Source organism: Anopheles maculipalpis, chromosome X, assembly GCF_943734695.1.
Source record: "Anopheles maculipalpis chromosome X, idAnoMacuDA_375_x, whole genome shotgun sequence".
Classification (NCBI taxonomy): Eukaryota; Metazoa; Arthropoda; class Insecta; order Diptera; family Culicidae; genus Anopheles; species Anopheles maculipalpis.
The window spans coordinates 8,548,742-8,567,348 of record NC_064870.1 but is presented as its reverse complement, the minus strand read 5'-3'; the positions used below and the strand labels follow the sequence as shown (position 1 = coordinate 8,567,348).

The 18,607-nt window shown below is 47.0% G+C and overlaps 2 protein-coding genes across 2 annotated transcripts in view; both read right to left on the bottom strand.

Moving 5' to 3' along the window:
• The window catches only part of LOC126563113 (F-actin-monooxygenase Mical-like), a 149,520-nt gene that overhangs the window by 9,230 nt on the left and 121,683 nt on the right, over positions 1-18,607 (bottom strand). The gene's annotated exons all lie outside the window — the stretch shown is intronic.
• On the bottom strand, positions 1,256-17,235 carry LOC126561801 (F-actin-monooxygenase Mical-like). Its single transcript, XM_050218128.1, has 8 exons — positions 16,885-17,235; positions 15,155-16,610; positions 14,319-14,773; positions 11,738-11,986; positions 9,917-10,423; positions 8,509-9,181; positions 8,326-8,441; positions 1,256-7,921 (listed from the first exon to the last, which is right to left on the bottom strand). The coding sequence occupies exons 1-8, from the start codon at positions 17,227-17,229 to the stop codon at positions 1,262-1,264; spliced, it is 10,461 nt and encodes a 3,486-aa protein (XP_050074085.1). The 5' UTR covers positions 17,230-17,235; the 3' UTR covers positions 1,256-1,261.

The following is an 18,607-nucleotide window of genomic DNA, read 5'->3' as shown; positions in this document are numbered from 1 at the left end:
ATGGATTGCGGGACAATAAATTATTTAATTTTTTTTTTTCCAGTTTTGGTCAACACATGTATAAGCATGTAGGTCAAACATGTATGTATGTACATGTATGCTAAAAAATACCATAAAACGATTTTGGATAATCGTAAAATTTGGATTGATGGAGATAGCAAAAGCTCTGTCGATTTGTAAGGAACAAATTTGAGTAAACAAATTAAAATTGGCCAAAAAAATCATGGGTAAGACTAAGGCTTATCAACCCACCGGTTAAAGCATAGATGAATAAATATAAGAACAAAACCAGAAAAAAAATAAAAAGAAACGAGAGCAACGAACTGATTAGAACGCACAAGACGCAAGACAAAGTTAATTGATGATCATGTAAAAAGAACAAAAAGAAAAACAGTAAATCAAAAAAAAAGAAAGGAAAATAAACACAACTAACATCGTCACACCGAAACAGCAGCAAGAGTATTACCTCCGGGATGCGTGAGTTACGCGTAGTTTAGATTTGGTTTTTAAATATCTCACTTCATGACGGTTTTTTTTTTCTTATTAACATTTCTTAGATTTCTTCCCCCGCAGAGTGCCATCATCAGCGAGATGAAACAGTGTGGTGGAAACGTTTTGCAACACAGTGCGTGGTGCGCGCGATGCGTTGGTGTGAAGAATTAGGAGGTTCACTCTCGCTCTGTCTATCACATATCCCGGATATTAAGCCAGTGATTTGGACACACACAGTGGAATCGTACCCACAGGAACAGTAACAGCAGGTGGACATAGGTTTTTGGATAGTCGAATCGAGGCGCCAACATTTGGCGTAACCGTTGGTGGGTTGTGACAGAGTGGTGAGGTGATGGAAGAGTAGCGTTGGTGGTTTGGTTTTTTGTTGTGAAGCAATCTCATACATATATGGAGAGTAACGTTGGACGTACGGACGGGTAAGTATCGGTGATTTTAGATGATATACACAGAAACACGGACAAACACACGATCAACGATTGAATGGCTGTCTGCAATACAGATCCATTGTCTCGCAAAAAAAAAAAAACAACGAATGTAAGAGCTAGATCACACAGTGTGAAGGGTTGGCTATGGGTGGTGCTGACAGGAATATTCTATGTCCAGATGGTGCGAGATGTAGGTGTTGGAATTTGTCGTCAAAAAGTCCGAATCGATTGTAGCGTATGACAGCAGGAAGTGTGGAGGAGCCCTATCCTAAATCTGGACGTTGAAGGACATTAATGTGCGTCACCTTCATTCTGTCCACACGTTACGATATATTGCAGTTGTCACGATTGCGCGATGTATCACCACCGCGACGACGATGGTCATATGAGGTGCCAGCAGCTGAACGACTACCACCACTACCGGAGATAGTCGTCGAAGGGTAGTCTTTGCGGGCACCGTACTGCAACATGCGTGACGGTTGTGTGATCGCCTTCGTCTGGATGCGACTCATGGCGGCTGCACCCGAACTACCGTACGTCGATCCGGTTCCGTACGCCATACTACTGGAGCTGCTCAGTCCGGGCCGTTGATGGTGATAGCTCGCCGCACCACTAACCGTCGGGTGATGGTACTCGTCGTCGCTATCGTTCTCGAGCATTTCCCGTATGTAAGGGTTCGGATCGTTCCTTGTCAGCTGGGTGCGTATGAACTTGTTCGTCTTCTCGTGCAACCGGTGACTGCGGTCGACGATGTGACGATCCTCCGCATCATAACGACGTGCATACTGCGACCGTGCGATATCACGTGGCGGAGGTTCACGATCGTATCCTACTCCTCTGCTAGCAGTAGATGAGATTGGAACCGCTACGCTACTGCTGGCGGCAGGTACGTGTGTGGTAGTTTTCGAACGCCCTAGCGGTCGTTCCGCAGGACCCGAATAATGTGCCGGTGGCATCTCATCTATCTGGTGGTAGTACGGATCCTTGAAGTACTTCGCCGGAGTACGCTGTATAGCGACCGGTACTTCATAGCATGCCGGTTCGCGTTTATTCGCTTTCGGGATATACTCGTCCGGATCGTACGATCGCGGCAACGGTTGACCAGGTGGCGATGGAACCGCATGTGCATGGCGGGCCGGCTTCGGTACGTATTCCTCCGGATCGTAGTCTCGTGGCAGGGTCGGATCGGGATAGTCGTACAAATCCGCTCCACGGCGATTGATGCGCGGCACGTACTCGTCCGGATCATAATCCTTCGGGATCGCTTTCCGGCGTAATGGACGTGCACGGCGCACATCCAGATCCTCGACACGTTTTTCCAAACTCTTAATGTCCAGTTTCGGTTTGGCGCCACCCTCGTAGTACGTTACGCCTCTATCAAGAATTGCTTCCCATTTGGAGAAGTCCGTTGTACGCGGTCTGGGAGACTCGCGATCAATATCCACCTTCGGTGGCTCAACAGCATGCGTGTCCTTGGTGGCACGTGCAGATCGACCGGTTGCTACATCGGTCATAGATTTGTTCTTGCGGAACTTACCAGCACCGGACGTCTGCCAGCGTCTCGCTGGATGGTCACGAAGACTGGCAAGCTCTTCGTCCGAACCGAGATCCAGATCGATATGGCGCAGACGTGGATCAACCAAATGGCGCGAACGTGAGGAAGGCTCCACATCGTACCCAAAGTCCCGCAACTCTTCGAGCGATTGCTTTTGCTTCATTGAACCTCGCCGTTGGCCACCCACCATCGGCACTGCCAACCGATCGTACGATTTCGAGCGGCGTATCTTAGACGAACGCTGTGCAGACTGTTGTCTAGTGTCTGGCACGACGAAGAACGTGTCCACCACGGCATCGTTTTGCTTCACAAACACCTGCTCGATGGCAATGTTTTCAATACTGGCAGATTTTCGAGCCCGCCACGGATCGATGCAGATCGAGTTATCGAACGCACGGACTGGTGAGGTAGTGTCGGTACGATCGAATTTCTTCTGTCGGCGAAGTGGTCGTTGGGGCTGTGGCTCGATTACCGCCGCACTGGTGCTGCTCGTTGGGATCGGTTCTTCACGGGACGATTTCTCTTCTAACAGTTGCTTGTATGCCTTAAAATCGGACCGTTCCTTGCGTGGTGCTGGTTGTTCCTCACGTACCGGCGGCTCGTACACAACCGGTGCAGCAAAGTCTGCTCCTACCAATCCAGACGTGATGTCCTTCAAGATGTGCGCATAATCACCCGACATACCCTGCGTCGATGGTTGCGGTTGAGTGTCATTGTCCGCTTCCTGTGATGCGCTTCTAGCTGTATGAAGAGTGTACACCTGTATCTCTTGTGGAGCTGGCACCAAGGGAACTGTCGGAACAACACTGTCCACCTTCATCGATGCAGTACTGCAGCCTTGCTTCAGTGTATCTAAGCATTCGAGAATTTTCATCGCATTCGGTTCACCGATGGAAGATGGCTTCTTGGTGGAGCTAATTACATCAGGCATGATAGCAGCGGTAGGCGATCCTCGCCGTGCAATTGTAGAACTATCGACCAAATCGGAACGATTTTGTTTCGGTTCTGGGTCTTCCTTCTTGCACAGTTCCTCGAACATAGCCAAATCCGTTTGGGATGCATCGGTGGTGTTGAACAGTTTCGTGAACATATCTTTCGAGCGTTCCTCTTGCTTTCGTGGAGGAGTGGGTTTCGGACCGTTGATGCGTGATTGATTCATTTTCTCTGTTAGTTGGGAGATAGTTTCGCTCAACATTGCTTCAGAAATAGGAATTGAAGAAGAGTTCACACTACTAGTGTTCGTTTTAGCATTGACCACTGGTGTTTTAGAAAGTGTCGATTCCACAGTCTTATTGTTTCTACCTTCATACGCCTTTGCTTCCGTTTTAGCTTGTCCAAGAGTATTTCCTGAAGATGCATCTGGTTTCCTTTCCACCTTCACACTACTGTTCGTGTTAACTATGCCCACTGGTGCCTTAGAGGTAGCAGTAGACTTAACAGTCTTATTGTTAACTTCTCCGTACGGCTTAGATTCCACTTTAGCTTGACCCTGCTTATTTGCTGCTTGTGCTTCAGCTTTCTTTTCTGTGCTCTTGATATCGCAAGTTGCAACCTTTGAGACACTCTTGCTCGTTACATCGTCACTGTCCGATAGGAGCTCGTCCAAATCAATATCCGCAACCACTGCGCTATCAACATCAATCTTTGCCAACAAATCGTCAAAGTCTTCAATCTCTTGCTTCTTGCTCGACACCGTATCTCGACTAAGAATTCCTCGATGTTTATCAATATCCGAAGGAACGTTTGGCATGACAAAGGATTGCTTTTTACCACTACTGGTAGAGGTAGCGAATGGTACAACGGTAGGCAACACCACGTTGGGTTTTTTCGCGTACTGCTCCTTTATCTGCGTCGAGCGCTCAAGACGTATCTGCATTTTTTCTTCACTTCCTTGTCGCTTTTCCACCGAACTAATGGTAGGCTTCGTAGTGTTTGGTGTACGGATCACTTCCATCTTGTATTCGGCGTTACTAGCAGGTGTTGGTGGTTTCACCCCCGCAGCAGAAGGACCTACTACCGCGCTCGAGTTTGCTCGCTGAAGCTTTTGCAACTCTTTCTGGAAAGAGGATTTCTGGCGTTGCTTCGGTATCGGTACATCGTCATCGAGCGCAACACCTGGCATCAGTTCCATCATCAGCTGATTAATACCCTCCCTGTAATGGGGATCAATACGTTCGTCCATTTCCAGTGCGGCTGGTGAATCTTTGACGATGGGTTGCTGTGCAGCTAGAAGCGAATTGCGCACATCTGACAACGTTTTGGGTGCAGCAATGTCTGGATGGGAAGTAAGTGGTTTAACGGCTTCTTGATTGGCAAATATAGCCTCATGCTTTTTGCGAAGCTCCTCAAAGCACTGCTCGTCGGATGAGAGTGTACGAGAGCGGGTATGTGGTGGCATAGGCTTGCCACTACTGCCTGTTGCTTCGTTAGAGTTTTTATCTGAGATAGCTTCTACATTCTTCCTTAACTCTTGAGGCTCTTGAGGCTCTATCATTGGTTTGCTTCCATCCTTTTCCTCCATCTTCAGATGCTTCACATCCAGAGAAGACATTTTCTTAGGCACAGTGCTTGCCGTTGGTTTGGTCACTTCTCTCTGTACTTTTGGCTGTGGTTTCCTCTTCATGGTCGGTGTAGCTAAACCGTTACAAGTAATGGCAGACGTTTCCGAACTCTTTTCCTGTTTAGTCACTGTTGGTGTACGGTGCAGCTCAAGCATTGAGATGGATTTCTGAGACAACGGATCCTTTGATACAACCGTGAAAGCAGATTTAGGCGCAGTAAGGATTTCTTCATTCGGTTTCTTCAGGTTCGCAATCGATACTGACGCTGTTTTGTTGGATGATGCAGGCTTAGCGATAGGAAGCTTCGTAACGGTCGGCTTCGACAAGTTGGTGCTAGGTGTACTATCGCGCTGTTTAATGTTCGGTTCCGGTGGTACAGTAGAGGACGCTGTTGATTGTTTCAACGAAATCTGCACACTAGAGATAACTTTCCTCGAAGCAGTCGGTGTTCCAGTCGATGGCGTTGCAGGTTGAATTGAAGTCGCCAAGTTCACCTGGCTGCCAGCCTTCAGATTTGCTGCTGTGTCCGCTGGACCATTCATCGATTTCGCTTGCTGCATCGTCGTTGCCGTCTCCGCCTTGGACACTGTTGGCGCCGGCATGACGTTGCTTTCCTTCCTCGTGGCCGTCGCTGACGGTGTCGTCGTCGCTTTCGCGTCTTTCGTTTGCCTGGAAGCTGGTGCTTTCGGCGTTTGCTGCTTCGGTTGCTGGGGGGCCTGAAAGGGCTGCAAAGTAAGTTCAACACTGTCACCGTTTCGGGAGCTAGCGGCAAATGAGCTCGCCCTTTGCTGCGTGTCTCCCTCCGGCTCTTCCAAAACTTTACCTAACTGTGTGGATGCGGTCGGTACGGTGTTACTACTACCAGATGCGTCCACCGTCTCCGTCGAAATAGAGAGATTCGTTAAATCAATTAGCGAAGATGAGCGTGTATCGAGCTTAGACAGACTGGCTAGATATATTTCCTCCAGTGTTTCCTGCATCTTGACCGGCATCGTTATCTTAAACGGTGGCCTTTTAATGGTCATTTTCGGTACAGGTTGTCCCGTAACGGTGGTGGGTTTTTCCTCCTTAGAGGTACCTCCCCCATCATTCTGTTTCTTCGCTTTCTTCGGCGATCCTTTACGAGTCGCGTTATTCGAGGCGGTTTTATTCTTTCTTGTCTCCTTCGGACTTGATTTGTTAGATCTCGATTCTTCCACTATAGCATCGAAAGTGTCAACCAGCTCATCGTTTACATCCTGCAGAAGATCTTCAAACAATTGTTCGTCCGGATCGATAACCGACGACTTCTGCGGGCTGGTGGTAGATGTAGCGGATGTACTCTTCTTTGCTTCCAACTTTGGAGAAGCCAGAGGTTTCGGCTCTGGATTCACCTTCGATTGAACAGCTTTCGGCTGGAGAGCGAGAATATTTTTCTTCGGCTCTGCCGGTTGTATAGCAGCTTCTGTCTTTGATTTTCGGATCGGTTGGAAGGCAAGAATATTCTTCTTCGGCGGCAAAGGTACAACGGGCGGCTTAGGACTGAGGGCAGCGCTGGTACTCGTTTTGCGAATTGCTCCAGGCGATTCAATGCTGCTCTTGCGTGAAATAACCGGAGACACTACCGACGACGGTGGTGTCGAGGACGGTGCATTACACTTACCATTACCGCCAGTCGGTCCGAAATACTTCAGCAGATCCACCTCACTCGGCTTCTTGCGACCCAGTGCCGGTGAGCCTTCCACACTCGATACCGACGACGGTGTACCGGTGGCACTGTTACCCTTTGCACCCGAGCTACCCGGGAAGTAGCGCGCCAAACTATTCGCCTGCAGTGCCGTCACGTCCTTGTTTGCGAGTTGTTTCGGTTTCTTGGTTGTGTGAGCTTTTTGCTTTTCGGCAAAGAACTTCGCGACGTCCTGCTCGCTTTTCACTCCCACCACCTTGGGACCGCCGTCCACGGCTGACCGGATCGATTGCATGTTGCTCTGGAATTTCTTCGCTTCCTGCTTTTTCGAGCGCTTTTCCGCCTCTAGCTGTTCTTGCTTGATCTGGGCAAGGAACTCGTCTGCTTCGTCGAGCGCATCCTTCGTCGGTGTAGCACGGTGCCGGCTAGAACGGCTGGTGGTGCTGACCACCGAACCGGAACGCTGACTGTGCGGTGAAGAGGACAACTGCTGACGTGAAGCAGCATCCTGGACCAGTCGTTCAAAGTCTCGCTCACTGTTGCGTGACGGTGAGGCTTCCGACTTTGCGTGCTTGCGATGCTTCTTGAGCGATGGCGTCGGTGATGGTGGGATAGTTTTGGGACCTTTTACCGCTGCCGTCGGGGAGGGTGGTACGCTCTTATCCCGCTTTAGTGACGGTATGGGAGACGGTGGAACAGCAGCTTGGTAGTTACCGATACCGGTGTTTGGGGTGGTGATGGTTGTAGTTGATGTTGCAGCACCAGAACCTACTGCTGATGGCTGTGCTACGGGCAATGATAGTGATGATGATACAAGCAAAGGTGACACTTGTTGAGACACTTGTTTTTGTGTTGGTGGTGGGGATGGTGTGCTAGCTGATGGTGAGTTCTGTGATTTCGGTTTGATCAGTGTAGATAAACTGTTCATCAGCCCACCGAAGAATGAGGTACTTTTGACTTTGCCCGAATCACCACCGGTTGTTGCTGTTATCTCTGCTGGTGCCAATTTCGACTCGACCCGTTCCGGCGAGGAACCACTTTGCGCGTGCAGCCACTGTTCGCGAACGCTCAGCTTCTGAAGCATACGCTCCTTAATCGCACGATCCTCAACACTTTCTAGCGGTGCCTGTTCCGGTGTCGGCGGCACACATTTCGGTGCGTCACCAATTTCACCCACGCTAACCTTCTGCATGGTGACAACCTAGGCGAAGAATATGATCAGTATGGTAATGGGTGAATGTGTGATCACCGCGCGCCGAGATAGCGCACGATTCGGATGAAATTTATATTCATGGCGTTTGTTTAACACGGTGAGAGAGTGTGATGAAGAAAAACGAAAAGAAAAACATTGTAATATTCCGTCATTCGTCCGGCGGTCACCTACACGGAACAGGCAAGCATTCCCACAAACTAGGTGGGTTGGGTGGGCGGGATGGGTGGAAAAAAGTCACCCAACAGTCGGGAAAAAGAAAAGAAAAAACGAAAAACACGTCCTGCCCTAATGATGGTGCTGGGGAAAGGGAAAATTCAAAAAAAAAAAACAACCGACGAAAACGGCAGCCAGCGTGGCAGTGCCGAGAGCCCTGGAACGAATCGCGCTCTTACCTCAGTTTCGGTGTCGGTTGGAAGTGTGGGCGGTGGCATCAGCTTTACTTCCTGTCGGCGCATCTCCCGTGCCCGTGCCAACTCTTCGCCTTCCGTCTGTGAGTCCGCATCATCATCTGTTGCAGAAAAGAGACCGACTGTAGTAGTAGTAGTGGTAGGATATTTTGAATATTATTTTCCTACCTTCACTGGAGTAGCTGTAGAAATCGGCATCACTGTCCACCATGTTGGAAAACCGCTTGTCGCTGATCCACTCCGATGCAAGCTGCAGCGTTTGCGCACCGAGCGGCGAACCGGCCGTTTCCTCATAATCCGACTCACTGTCCGTTTCCGACTCGTCCGAACTGGACATTTCCGCTTCGGATACTTCCGACTCGGTACCAAAGTTACGATCCGTCCATTCATTCTCGTCGATCACCTCCATATTCGCGTCACCATCCGAATCGTCATTGTCGGGCGTTCTGTTACGCGCCAGATAGTCCACCGTGGACGCACCGTGCTGCTCGGCGCCGGACGAAATCGTACCGGTACGTACGCCCGCATCACTCGCATCGTACACGCGCCCGATGATAGTGCCCGAAACACGTGACTTCGCTTGCGATTTACGGGATGCCGGTTTGAGCGTTTTCGCTGGCAGCTTGAAATGCTGCGTACAATAGAACCGTCCCTCGGAATCATCGCGATCGAACGCGTACGAGCCGAGGCGTAATATCGTATGGCAGTGATGACACTTCAGGCAGGACCGATGAAGGGTTAGGCCTTCGGCCGAAATCTTCTCCATCAGATAAACACGCTGCTTGCAGAAGTGACACTTCTCGGCCACACCACTTGCCGTCAGGACGAGTGCCTTTTGGTTCTGGAAAGCAAAAAAAAAGGAAGAGTACGATTAAAAAACGTGTGAAGAGGCCATGAAATGAAGTTTAGCTAACATTTTCATTTTATTTTATTTTCTTTTTTCATATGTTTAAGGACCGCTTTGGAAGGAAAGCTTTTAGTCAAAACAGGAACAAACAGGACACAGAGAAAGAAAATTAGAGGAACACCAAGCTGACCAAGAGGTTTAAGGAGGTTTTGTAGAGAAAGACAGAAAACTGAAGAAAAGATTTTAAGGTCGTCCGCATAAAGCATAAAGCAAGAGCGAAGTAATGCAGTTGAGTACCAAAATAGCTGCGGGAAATAAATATTAGGAAGTGGCGGATTATGGATTCAAATACTTTATTACCACCGCTAATAGAAGGAAAATTTCGCGATAATGATCGCTTCTTAAAAACTGGGAAAAGCCAGGCTGTTTTCCAATCTGTGGCGTGTGTTCAGCAGGATCGGGAGTGAAGGAAGGCTTGAGAGATACCAGCGCAGGGCAGGACCATATCGATGGAAACAGTAAAGGGCACTGAATTCAGAAGAATCGCAGGGATTTGAAACAAAGCAAGCTCAAATGAAGCGGATTCAGTCACCGAATCGTCCAACACCCCAGAAAAGTGTGTGGCAATAGGAGACCCATAGCATAACGGCCTTTTGTTACGACTTGAGCGATAACCAATGGGAGGCTAGTCGATACCGATTATTGTTAGATTTTGGCCGCTGTACATACCGATTTTTGCTGTTGCTGCTGTACCGACTGTTGCTGTTGCTGTTGCTGCTTTGCCTGTGCCTGTTTGGACGTTTGCAGCTGGCCCGCAATCAAAGCGACCTTATTCTTTCCCCGCTCGCCCAAGTCCAGATTGTGGCCCTCCTTCAACTGCTTGTCGATTGCCTTCAGCGAACTGTCAATCTCCTTGTACTTCTCATCGTCCTGCGGTTGCATTAGCCGGTTCTGGCGGGCCAAAAACTGTTCCCGGTTCCAGTTCGGTACCCGTTCGCGGCTCTTACCGATGTCGGTCGTTTTCTTCGACTGCTCAATTTTGCGCTCGATCTCCTTCACATTCCAGTCGCTACTGTCGATCTTGCCGATTGCGCGGAGCAAATCTTTCGGCTTCTTCTCGACCACCGGTACGGACTTGCCGTCGATCCGCTGCTCCATCGTCCGTACACGGTCACTGAACTGATCGCCATCGTTTAAGCCACGCGGATACGCTGCTGCCAGACCCCGTTCACGATCCTACCGGTTGGTAAAGCACAGTACAGGGATTAGCAACTGATCGACAACATTACAAAATTAAAAGAAAATCAACGCGCGTGTTTTGTTGGTAATGTTGTGCATGGAGTTTTTATGTTGTTTTTCATGGTCACAAGCTTACACAATTACAACAATTATTATTAACATATGTGCAGTTAAGAGTACGTGTGTGGAACGTATTCATGTGGGTGTTGATTTTGATGTGTACAGAGGTGTATCTTTTACGCTACATTACCAGAAGCACCATTAATGTTCAGTATTGCCACCACACACAATATACTTAGCGAATTATGAGCGAACCGTCAACAAATTGGATTGGAGCATGTGCATGCAAGGATAAAATGATAAAAGAAATCTAAAAAAAAAATACATAAAGAACATGCAACACATTGCAAATTGTTTGGGTTATTATTTTGTTGGTGAAAAGGAGGGGTTCATTTTCAAAGATGGGAGAGTGTTAATTGATAGATATGTAATGCTGGAAAGAAGGTAGAATAAAATAGGTTAACAGTAAGCTGCGATTAATAATGATTAATAATCACATTGGTGGACATGAGCCGATTCTTCATCTTGCATTACACTTTTTTCAGGGATCGACAATTCATTTGATAGAAACTAATATTTTTTAGTTCGCTAGCGCTTTTTCTTTTTTAAGTTTTTTTTTCAAAAAGTGTAATCATTCGAATCACTCAGCTCTCTTTCAGCCATTTCTCGGCAACAATGGATAAGAGTAAAGCAATCGACACAGAAAATTTTGGTTAGAAAAAAAAAAACACAAAACGGATCACAGTAGTTACAAAACATCACACAAGAGCAACTGTCTACGGCATTTTTTTGCCAATATCTTTCTACACACATCGAATGGAAAAGGGAATGCAACGCAGATTAGGTGGATGCAGCGTCTGATTACGGCTTACAGAGTTTACCTAGTCAATTTGCAATTGGAACGGTATATTTCGTCAGTCTTGATACGTACTCCCATTGCTGTCGAGTAATTCCATTCCATCCGAATGTATTCTTAATCCTTCCGACCGACGTAATATGCCGCTTACATTGCAACATGACTAGGTAAACACTGTACGCTAGAGAGCGCACACAGCAGCACAACGACTCGGCAACCGAATCATCCGAGAACAGCACAGCATTATTAACTGGACATATCCAGTAAGGCTCCAAAGGATTTCCGCAACAAAGTTGGCGGAAGATGGTTAAACACACACTTAACAAATAAAAAGAAACAAAAAGGAGTTCGGGGCACATCTTCAACACAGCATCATCCATTCAACACTGGCTTACGGGATAGCGCAGCTTCAGCTCGAGCTCGCGGACACGATCGTTAAACTGTGGCGCCGACTGGCGATACATGTAGAGCGAATAATCGTCGAATGCGCCGGCATTATCACTTTCGCGCAGGAAAGTGTTTGCCTGCAGCATGTGGATGCTCTTGTAGAAGTTTTCCGTTTGCCTGGCACGCTGTTCACAACGCTTCAACTGCCGATCGAGCCGATTCGCCTCAATCTCCCGCAGTCGGTGAATGCGCTCCTCCTAGTTTGGTTGAGAATATGTATATATGTATAGAGAGAGAGAGAGGGAAAGAAAGAGAGAGAAAAGAGGGAGAAAAAATAAAGAATGCCAAAGCCATGGCCATGGCCAGTTTGATGAGCTGGGTGTGATGCAAACAGACCGCGCTGTATTTTTTTTTTTATTCCGTTGACGATACCAGCAAACAACATAGACATAGACACAGAACAGTCCTGAGGAGATAGCATATTTTGAACCAAACAAACAACACATCTCATCACAAAGTTCGGTGGAGAATAACGATACGTTTCTGCAAGTGTAGTGTGGGTGCGCACTAACAGCGGGAGCTCCGGAGTGGATGAATGAATCCACCCCAACTACGACGTATAAAAATCGGAGTATGCGCTCGAAAAATCGGAATAAGCTCCAGAACAATTCCGCGTAATTACTCGGTAGTAATCCGGGGTTTTCTCCAATATCAACTCTTGATTTAACTCTGGAGTGCACAGCGGAATCAATTGCAGGTTACTCATGATCACTTCGGAGTCAACTGCTGATTTTACTTCGGGTTTAGAACCGATATCGAAATTCCGTATTGTTCCAAACAAAAAAAGTACTTGTGCTGTAAGTCAAACTTGTTTATTTGTTGGTAAAAAAGTTTGGAAAAAATGAGGGTTATTCCAGAGTTATCTGGAGTAGCCTGCAATTGATTCCGCAGTGCACTCCCGAGTCGAATCCGAAGTTCGTTTTGGTGATTACGATCCGGAGTAATTACATCGGAATGCCTCGGAATCAGATTGATCCGTTTGCGGGAAAAATCAGATGTACTGCAACAAATAATGATGCGCCTTATCCTAAATCACATTAAGACGACACTATACAGCATTGTATCAGATACGTCTAATTCACAATCGTGTGTTTAAGTGTCAATTGTTGTGAGTGGGTAAGGAAGATGATGATGGTGGTAGTAGTAATAGTAGTGTTGTGCATGGATATGATGTTACTGCTCTTCACGCTACACCGAAATATTTGGACTAGAAAGAATAACATTAGTAGCCTCATATGGATGATTTTAGCGCATGAAAGTTTTATTAAATTAATGTTTGTTGTTTACTATTTGCGTTGGTTTAAATCGTACGAGTTTTGTTCTATATTTATATTTATATATATATTAAACTATACACAGTTTTATTACACATGCACAATGATTTTTTTTTTACCGGGAACAAAACGGAGAAACAAAAAAATAACACGAAACCGAAACAACCGGAACAAGCTTGATGAAAACGGTATGAAAAGAATATAAGACAACAAGCGATAACATTTATGATACAGATTTGTTTTTTAACTTAATTTACTATGGATACTAGTTTTTTCTGCCATCTCGCGAGACGATAAACAGATGTGACAATAAACATGCAAAAGTGTTGTGTTAATCGATCATGGGAATGATTTACAATTGTTATGCGCTACTGTACACAAAGAAGCAGGTAATCTAGTAATTGTTTGCAGCTTATTTATAATGATTTTACTAAAGCAATGCGCATCTTCTATAATTATCAAAATTGTTATGAGAGTTTCAATAATTATGAATGATACAATATGTGACATATATGGACATAGAGATTGGGTGCAATATTCAACCTATAAATCGTTACTCGTTATCAACGCAGCATCGTCCACAAAAACACATTTGACAGGCCATTAAAATTTGTTAGTTCTATTTTAACATTGAGGGAAAAAAATTGATCGAATTTATACACGGAAGGTGATTGTGTAATATAATGCTTTGCGAGGAACATAAATATTAAGATGAAAAAGCTCATTAGTCGATGTATATTTACAAATTATAAATATGAGCTTAACAAAAAAGAACAACAACAAACGAATACAGAAGGCTCTTTTGAAAACATGTTTCTTTTTAAATGACTCATACTAGACGCTGTTTCCTATATTGAATTCTGAGATGAATATAACATTTTTAATTATAAAAAATGCTTCTTTCTCTTTCTCCCTCTCTGTATCTCCAACACTTCCTGCGACAAAAAATGCGTTGTACAACCTGTGGACGATGTTGCGTGGACAGTGAAAATACCGTGGAAAATTTGGCGCAATGTGATCATTACTCGTCTAACTACTTTACGCCTGGTACGAACGTTGTACGGCCCCTGAGGGCCGAGATGTTGCATGTTACTGCAACTAATAAAGGCTTTTTTCCCTTTTTTTTTGTTTCAAAGGACTAAGATTGGTACTGCAGGAACCGGCTGTAACCGATCATGCGAGTGAACGGTGGCGTGAATGCAAAGTAACTAAGACAGATAGAGATGAGAAATATCCGCACGCAGTCGATACTTACGATATTGCCGGACTTTTCGTTGCTGCGTCGCTTGCGCATCCGTCGCATCGTATCGTTTTGTGGCGATGCAACACCACCATGGCCACGCTTGTAGCGTTCCTCCTCAGCATTGGGATGGTAGTAATTTTTAGCACCGCCCCGTGGACCGAACGATGCGGTCGACGCGGCCGCAGTAGGTACGGCATCCTTCGTACCGAGATCACCGTCGCCCGGACGCACACCGCTAGCGATCGCGGCCATACGTTGGACTGCCGCCATGCGTCCCAGTTTCGCCCAGGCATCGACATTCGATTCCTGCTTCTGCTTGAACTCGGCGTAATCCAACTTGATGTGCTTCACGTGCGGTATCTCGCCACGGAACACGTCGCAGATCTGTTCGAGATAGTTGAGCCATACCTTGGGATCGACGCCGGCTAGCGTAACTGACTCCTGGCCGGACATTACACGCGGTATACCTACCGGCGTGCGGGAAGAAAGGTGGGCAATATGATGATTAGATTCATGTTAGATAGTTTCATTAGCGTCATATGCCTCTAAATACAGCAAATGAAATATGTGCTGTGTTGCATGTGTTCGATTTCCACCTAAATCGAAGGTGGAGGTCTATCGAAGGAGGATAGACCTCCTTCCGTGGTCGTAGCAATTCCCTACATCTCCTTAAATCACTGCACACGTCAGATTCTTAACAATTTAGTAATTTTAAGTAATTTTTAATCTTAATATTGTCAGGCTAGAATACGTCTCAGCACTTAAGTATATATTGGGCAACCATCCATATTGGGCAACTAGGTACACGAAACAATTTCTGAAATATATCAATATCAATGTCAACTCACCCAATTGATTTTCGAAAATATTGAACGCATGCTCATTACACACATCGGCACTGAAGTCGGTCAACTCTTCCAAATTAACCAAATCAGGCCGGTAGCGATGAATCAGCGTACACAGCACCTTGCCGTTGGTGAAACATTCCGTCGGTTCGTTCAATTCCTGCACGAACCCACTATCCTTCAGCTGACACTTGAGCCAGCGCAGCAGCGTAGCACCGAGCGGCACCACGTCGACCGTGCGCCGCTTCCGCTTAACTGGCAGCTCGGTAGCGGGCGTAACACTCGACGCGATCGCATTACTATCGAAGAACGTTTGCTCGAGCAGCGCCGGATCATCCGTATCTAGCAGATGCTTGACCTGCGATATCTGCACCGACGATTTGTTAAGGTTTTGGTAGCGCGTCGACGGATCGAGTGTGTAGGCACCGAAGGTGCGGTTCAGATTTTCTGGCGTCGTTTGCCCCAGCAGGCGGTACACCGATTCCCTTTGTGCGATCGTCGCCAGCAAACTGTTTTTCGGATTAGCAAACAGCTTAATCGCATACGCCGCGTCCATGCTGGACAGAAAGCCTCGAGCACATCCCGACCCGGTGGGCCAGAACGGTTCCAGCAAACTGTCACCGACCAGACACGACAGCAGTCGATAGTTTTTGCGCACCGTCACCTTGCACGAGTTGTGCGCGGCAAAGATGGAGGTGAAATCGAACACGGCCACATCCGGCGTACCGTAATGGTTGACGGCAAATTCCAGGTTGGGCATCTGATACTTGGTGGCAAAGTTGGCCGCATCCCGCGCGTACTCGTACAGCTTCGGTTTGTCCACGTTGGACGGTGCGAGCAGTTCTGCCGGATCGCTCAGATCCTTTATTATCACACCGCGGTGCAGCAAGCTATGCTTCTTCGCCGTCATCACAAAGTAGTGCGTATCGTCCTTGTAGTAGACGATGTTCTCCAAATCGCAGCCCGTCTTTTCGTACAGCGCCTTAAAGAACGGCTGATCGAAGATGAACGCAACGCCACTGATCTCTTCCACCATCGCTTCCGCTTCCGTGCGCTTGTTGATGAAGTTGGCCGTGATGGCGATCGCCAGCTTGCCGCGAAACTCTTTGCGCTGGAATCCTTCGAGCGTGTTGCGCTTGCCATCCGCACCGATCAGCACATCGAACTCGTAGTGTGAGACAGCATGATCTTCCGGTGACACCGAAGCACGCCATCCGTATCCATCGCCCGGTTCGATCTCCTTCACAAAGGACACACCCTCGTGCATTTCGACGCCGAGCAGCAATGCCACCTTCAGCAGTATGCACTGCAACTGGCGGATCGAGATGTGATCGATTGAGCCGGCACAAAATTTGCCGTAGAACTTTTTCGCACCGAGCGCTTTCAGATCGTGTATGATGAATGGCCACAGGTGCAGTACATTGTTACGGCTAATTCTGTCACGCTTTTCCACCACAACCTAAAACGGAAGCAGAAGGAAGGGATCATTTAGGTATGGTTGTACTCACACGTACCATGAAGTTGCTGGGTTTCTGACATAAGCATTTGTGGAATCTCTCTCTTTCTATCTTTCTCTCTGTTTCAAGATTCAATGAGGACTGATAGGACTGGACAATTATTCAGCAAGGACAGAATTGCAAATATTTCTACCCATTTTTGCCAATATATTGTCCAGTTCAGCAGAGCTCAGCAGTTACTCCGACAATGCCACATCTTCTCAGCCCTATGCTTACCACTTTGGCACCGAGAAGCTGAGCGTCGATCGCGGTACGCAAACCACACGGTCCGGCACCGACGATCAGGACGCGTGTGTTGGTGGCGGCCTTGCCCTTGCTGTACACCTTGAGGGCGGCGCGTGCATCGAACTTTTTGAACAGTGCCTGCGCGCGCCAGTCACGAATCGATGCCTTCAGCTTGGGATAGAACTCGTTCAGCGGTCCCGGTCGCAGCCCGATCGTGTCCAGCATGTTCCAGTAGAGGCCCCGGATCTGTTTCATTGTGGTTGCGGCACAGAAATGTAAAAACATCTCTGTTGCCATGGCGGCCCGCTCATGGTCGACGATGAATTCTTCACTCATCGTGTCTGTGTTTTGGGTAGTTGGTAGATTCTGAAATGAAAGTGAAAGAAATAAAAACATTAGCATCAATCGAATATGTGTCCCGGTGATAATCTTATGCAGTACATGCGTTCGTTTGAATAACTTTCAGGACTTGGAACACACACTCAAAAAAAAAAAACTATATTTATACGCGACAACCTCCCGTGTCTTGCTTCGTGGATGGTTTGTTGGCAAATGACGATATGCCTCTCTGATGTTGCTCCACTAGCATCCAGGAAGAAGGGACGTTCTGCGCATATATCAGCAGTATGATTCACATCAACAGAATTTGCAGCGTGGAATATGGGACGCGTTATCTTAGCATTGAACCTTCCTCCATCCAATCGGAAATCGGATACCATGAACGGTATGTCCCCTATGGCTATACAACACTCTTGCGATACAGAGATAGAAAGATGGCGGGCTTTATCTATAAAGGTATGAAAGGATTTAGATAGCACGGGGCGGTTGCAGTATTGTAACCGATAACTGTTCTGTTGACATTGGATACCGTCAAACAGTCGAGTGATGATGATGGTGCGTGCACGATAGTTCAGATCAATCGTCAGCATATTCATATCTGGAGTTCGTACATACAGAGACGCAATAATGGCAATCGCGTCGCTGAGTTACGGTTGCTGCCTGCTCCTGATGAAATGTAAGGTCCTTCGGTCGGTGATCTGAGCGTGATTTGGTCTGCTGTCACTCTGTCGCTGTGTGAAACGGCACCCTCAGTTCAACAAACGACCTTACAGCTAACTCTCTGCCTCATCGCACCGCATCATAACGACCCGGACTAGCTATAAATGTTTGCCCCTCAACACTCAATTACTACCAGCAAAAATCTGAAGCTGATCGTCAGAGCTCGTGAACAACCGACAGGTCTAGGGTAACACCGATTGTTTATGCGAGAAGGTAACTGATTTCTCAACGTTTTGTTTTGCTTTTTGGACCGTATGGAAACAATCGAATTTCAGAGCGGTAACAGAGTGTGTTTTGCTCGCAGTAAGTCCGCTGTGTTCGCATTAAAATTGCCAAACACTGCTGATTTAAAAAGAAGGTGCGCAATCCCGCTTTAAGATGGATGAAGTGAGAAGTGCGCGTGATGTCATATTGACCTCCGTTCGGCTGCCGAAAGGAAATCTACCCACCAGTAAAATGTGGTTGTGAAAAACAGTGACTCATCTTGTTTGTTTGGGGTTTTATTTTAATATACAGAAAAGGTTAAACATTTGGGTACTTTTTTGGCACAGATTAAATGTATATCACACACGTGTGAGTCAGTAGTAATGCCATTCGAAAATGTTTTTTTATCCTTCATTTTTTTAGTTTTGTTGACGCTACATCAAGCTCAAAA

Coding starts and splice junctions, on each gene's coding strand:
- LOC126561801 (XM_050218128.1), bottom strand. CDS start 17,229: ATGAGTGAAGAATTCATCGTCGACCATGAGCGGGCCGCCATGGCAACA. Junction 14,774..15,154: donor TATTTTCGAAAATCAATTGG/GTGAGTTGACAT, acceptor GCACGCCGGTAG/GTATACCGCGTGTAATGTCC. Junction 8,442..8,508: donor CTACAGCTACTCCAGTGAAG/GTAGGAAAATAA, acceptor TTTCTGCAACAG/ATGATGATGCGGACTCACAG.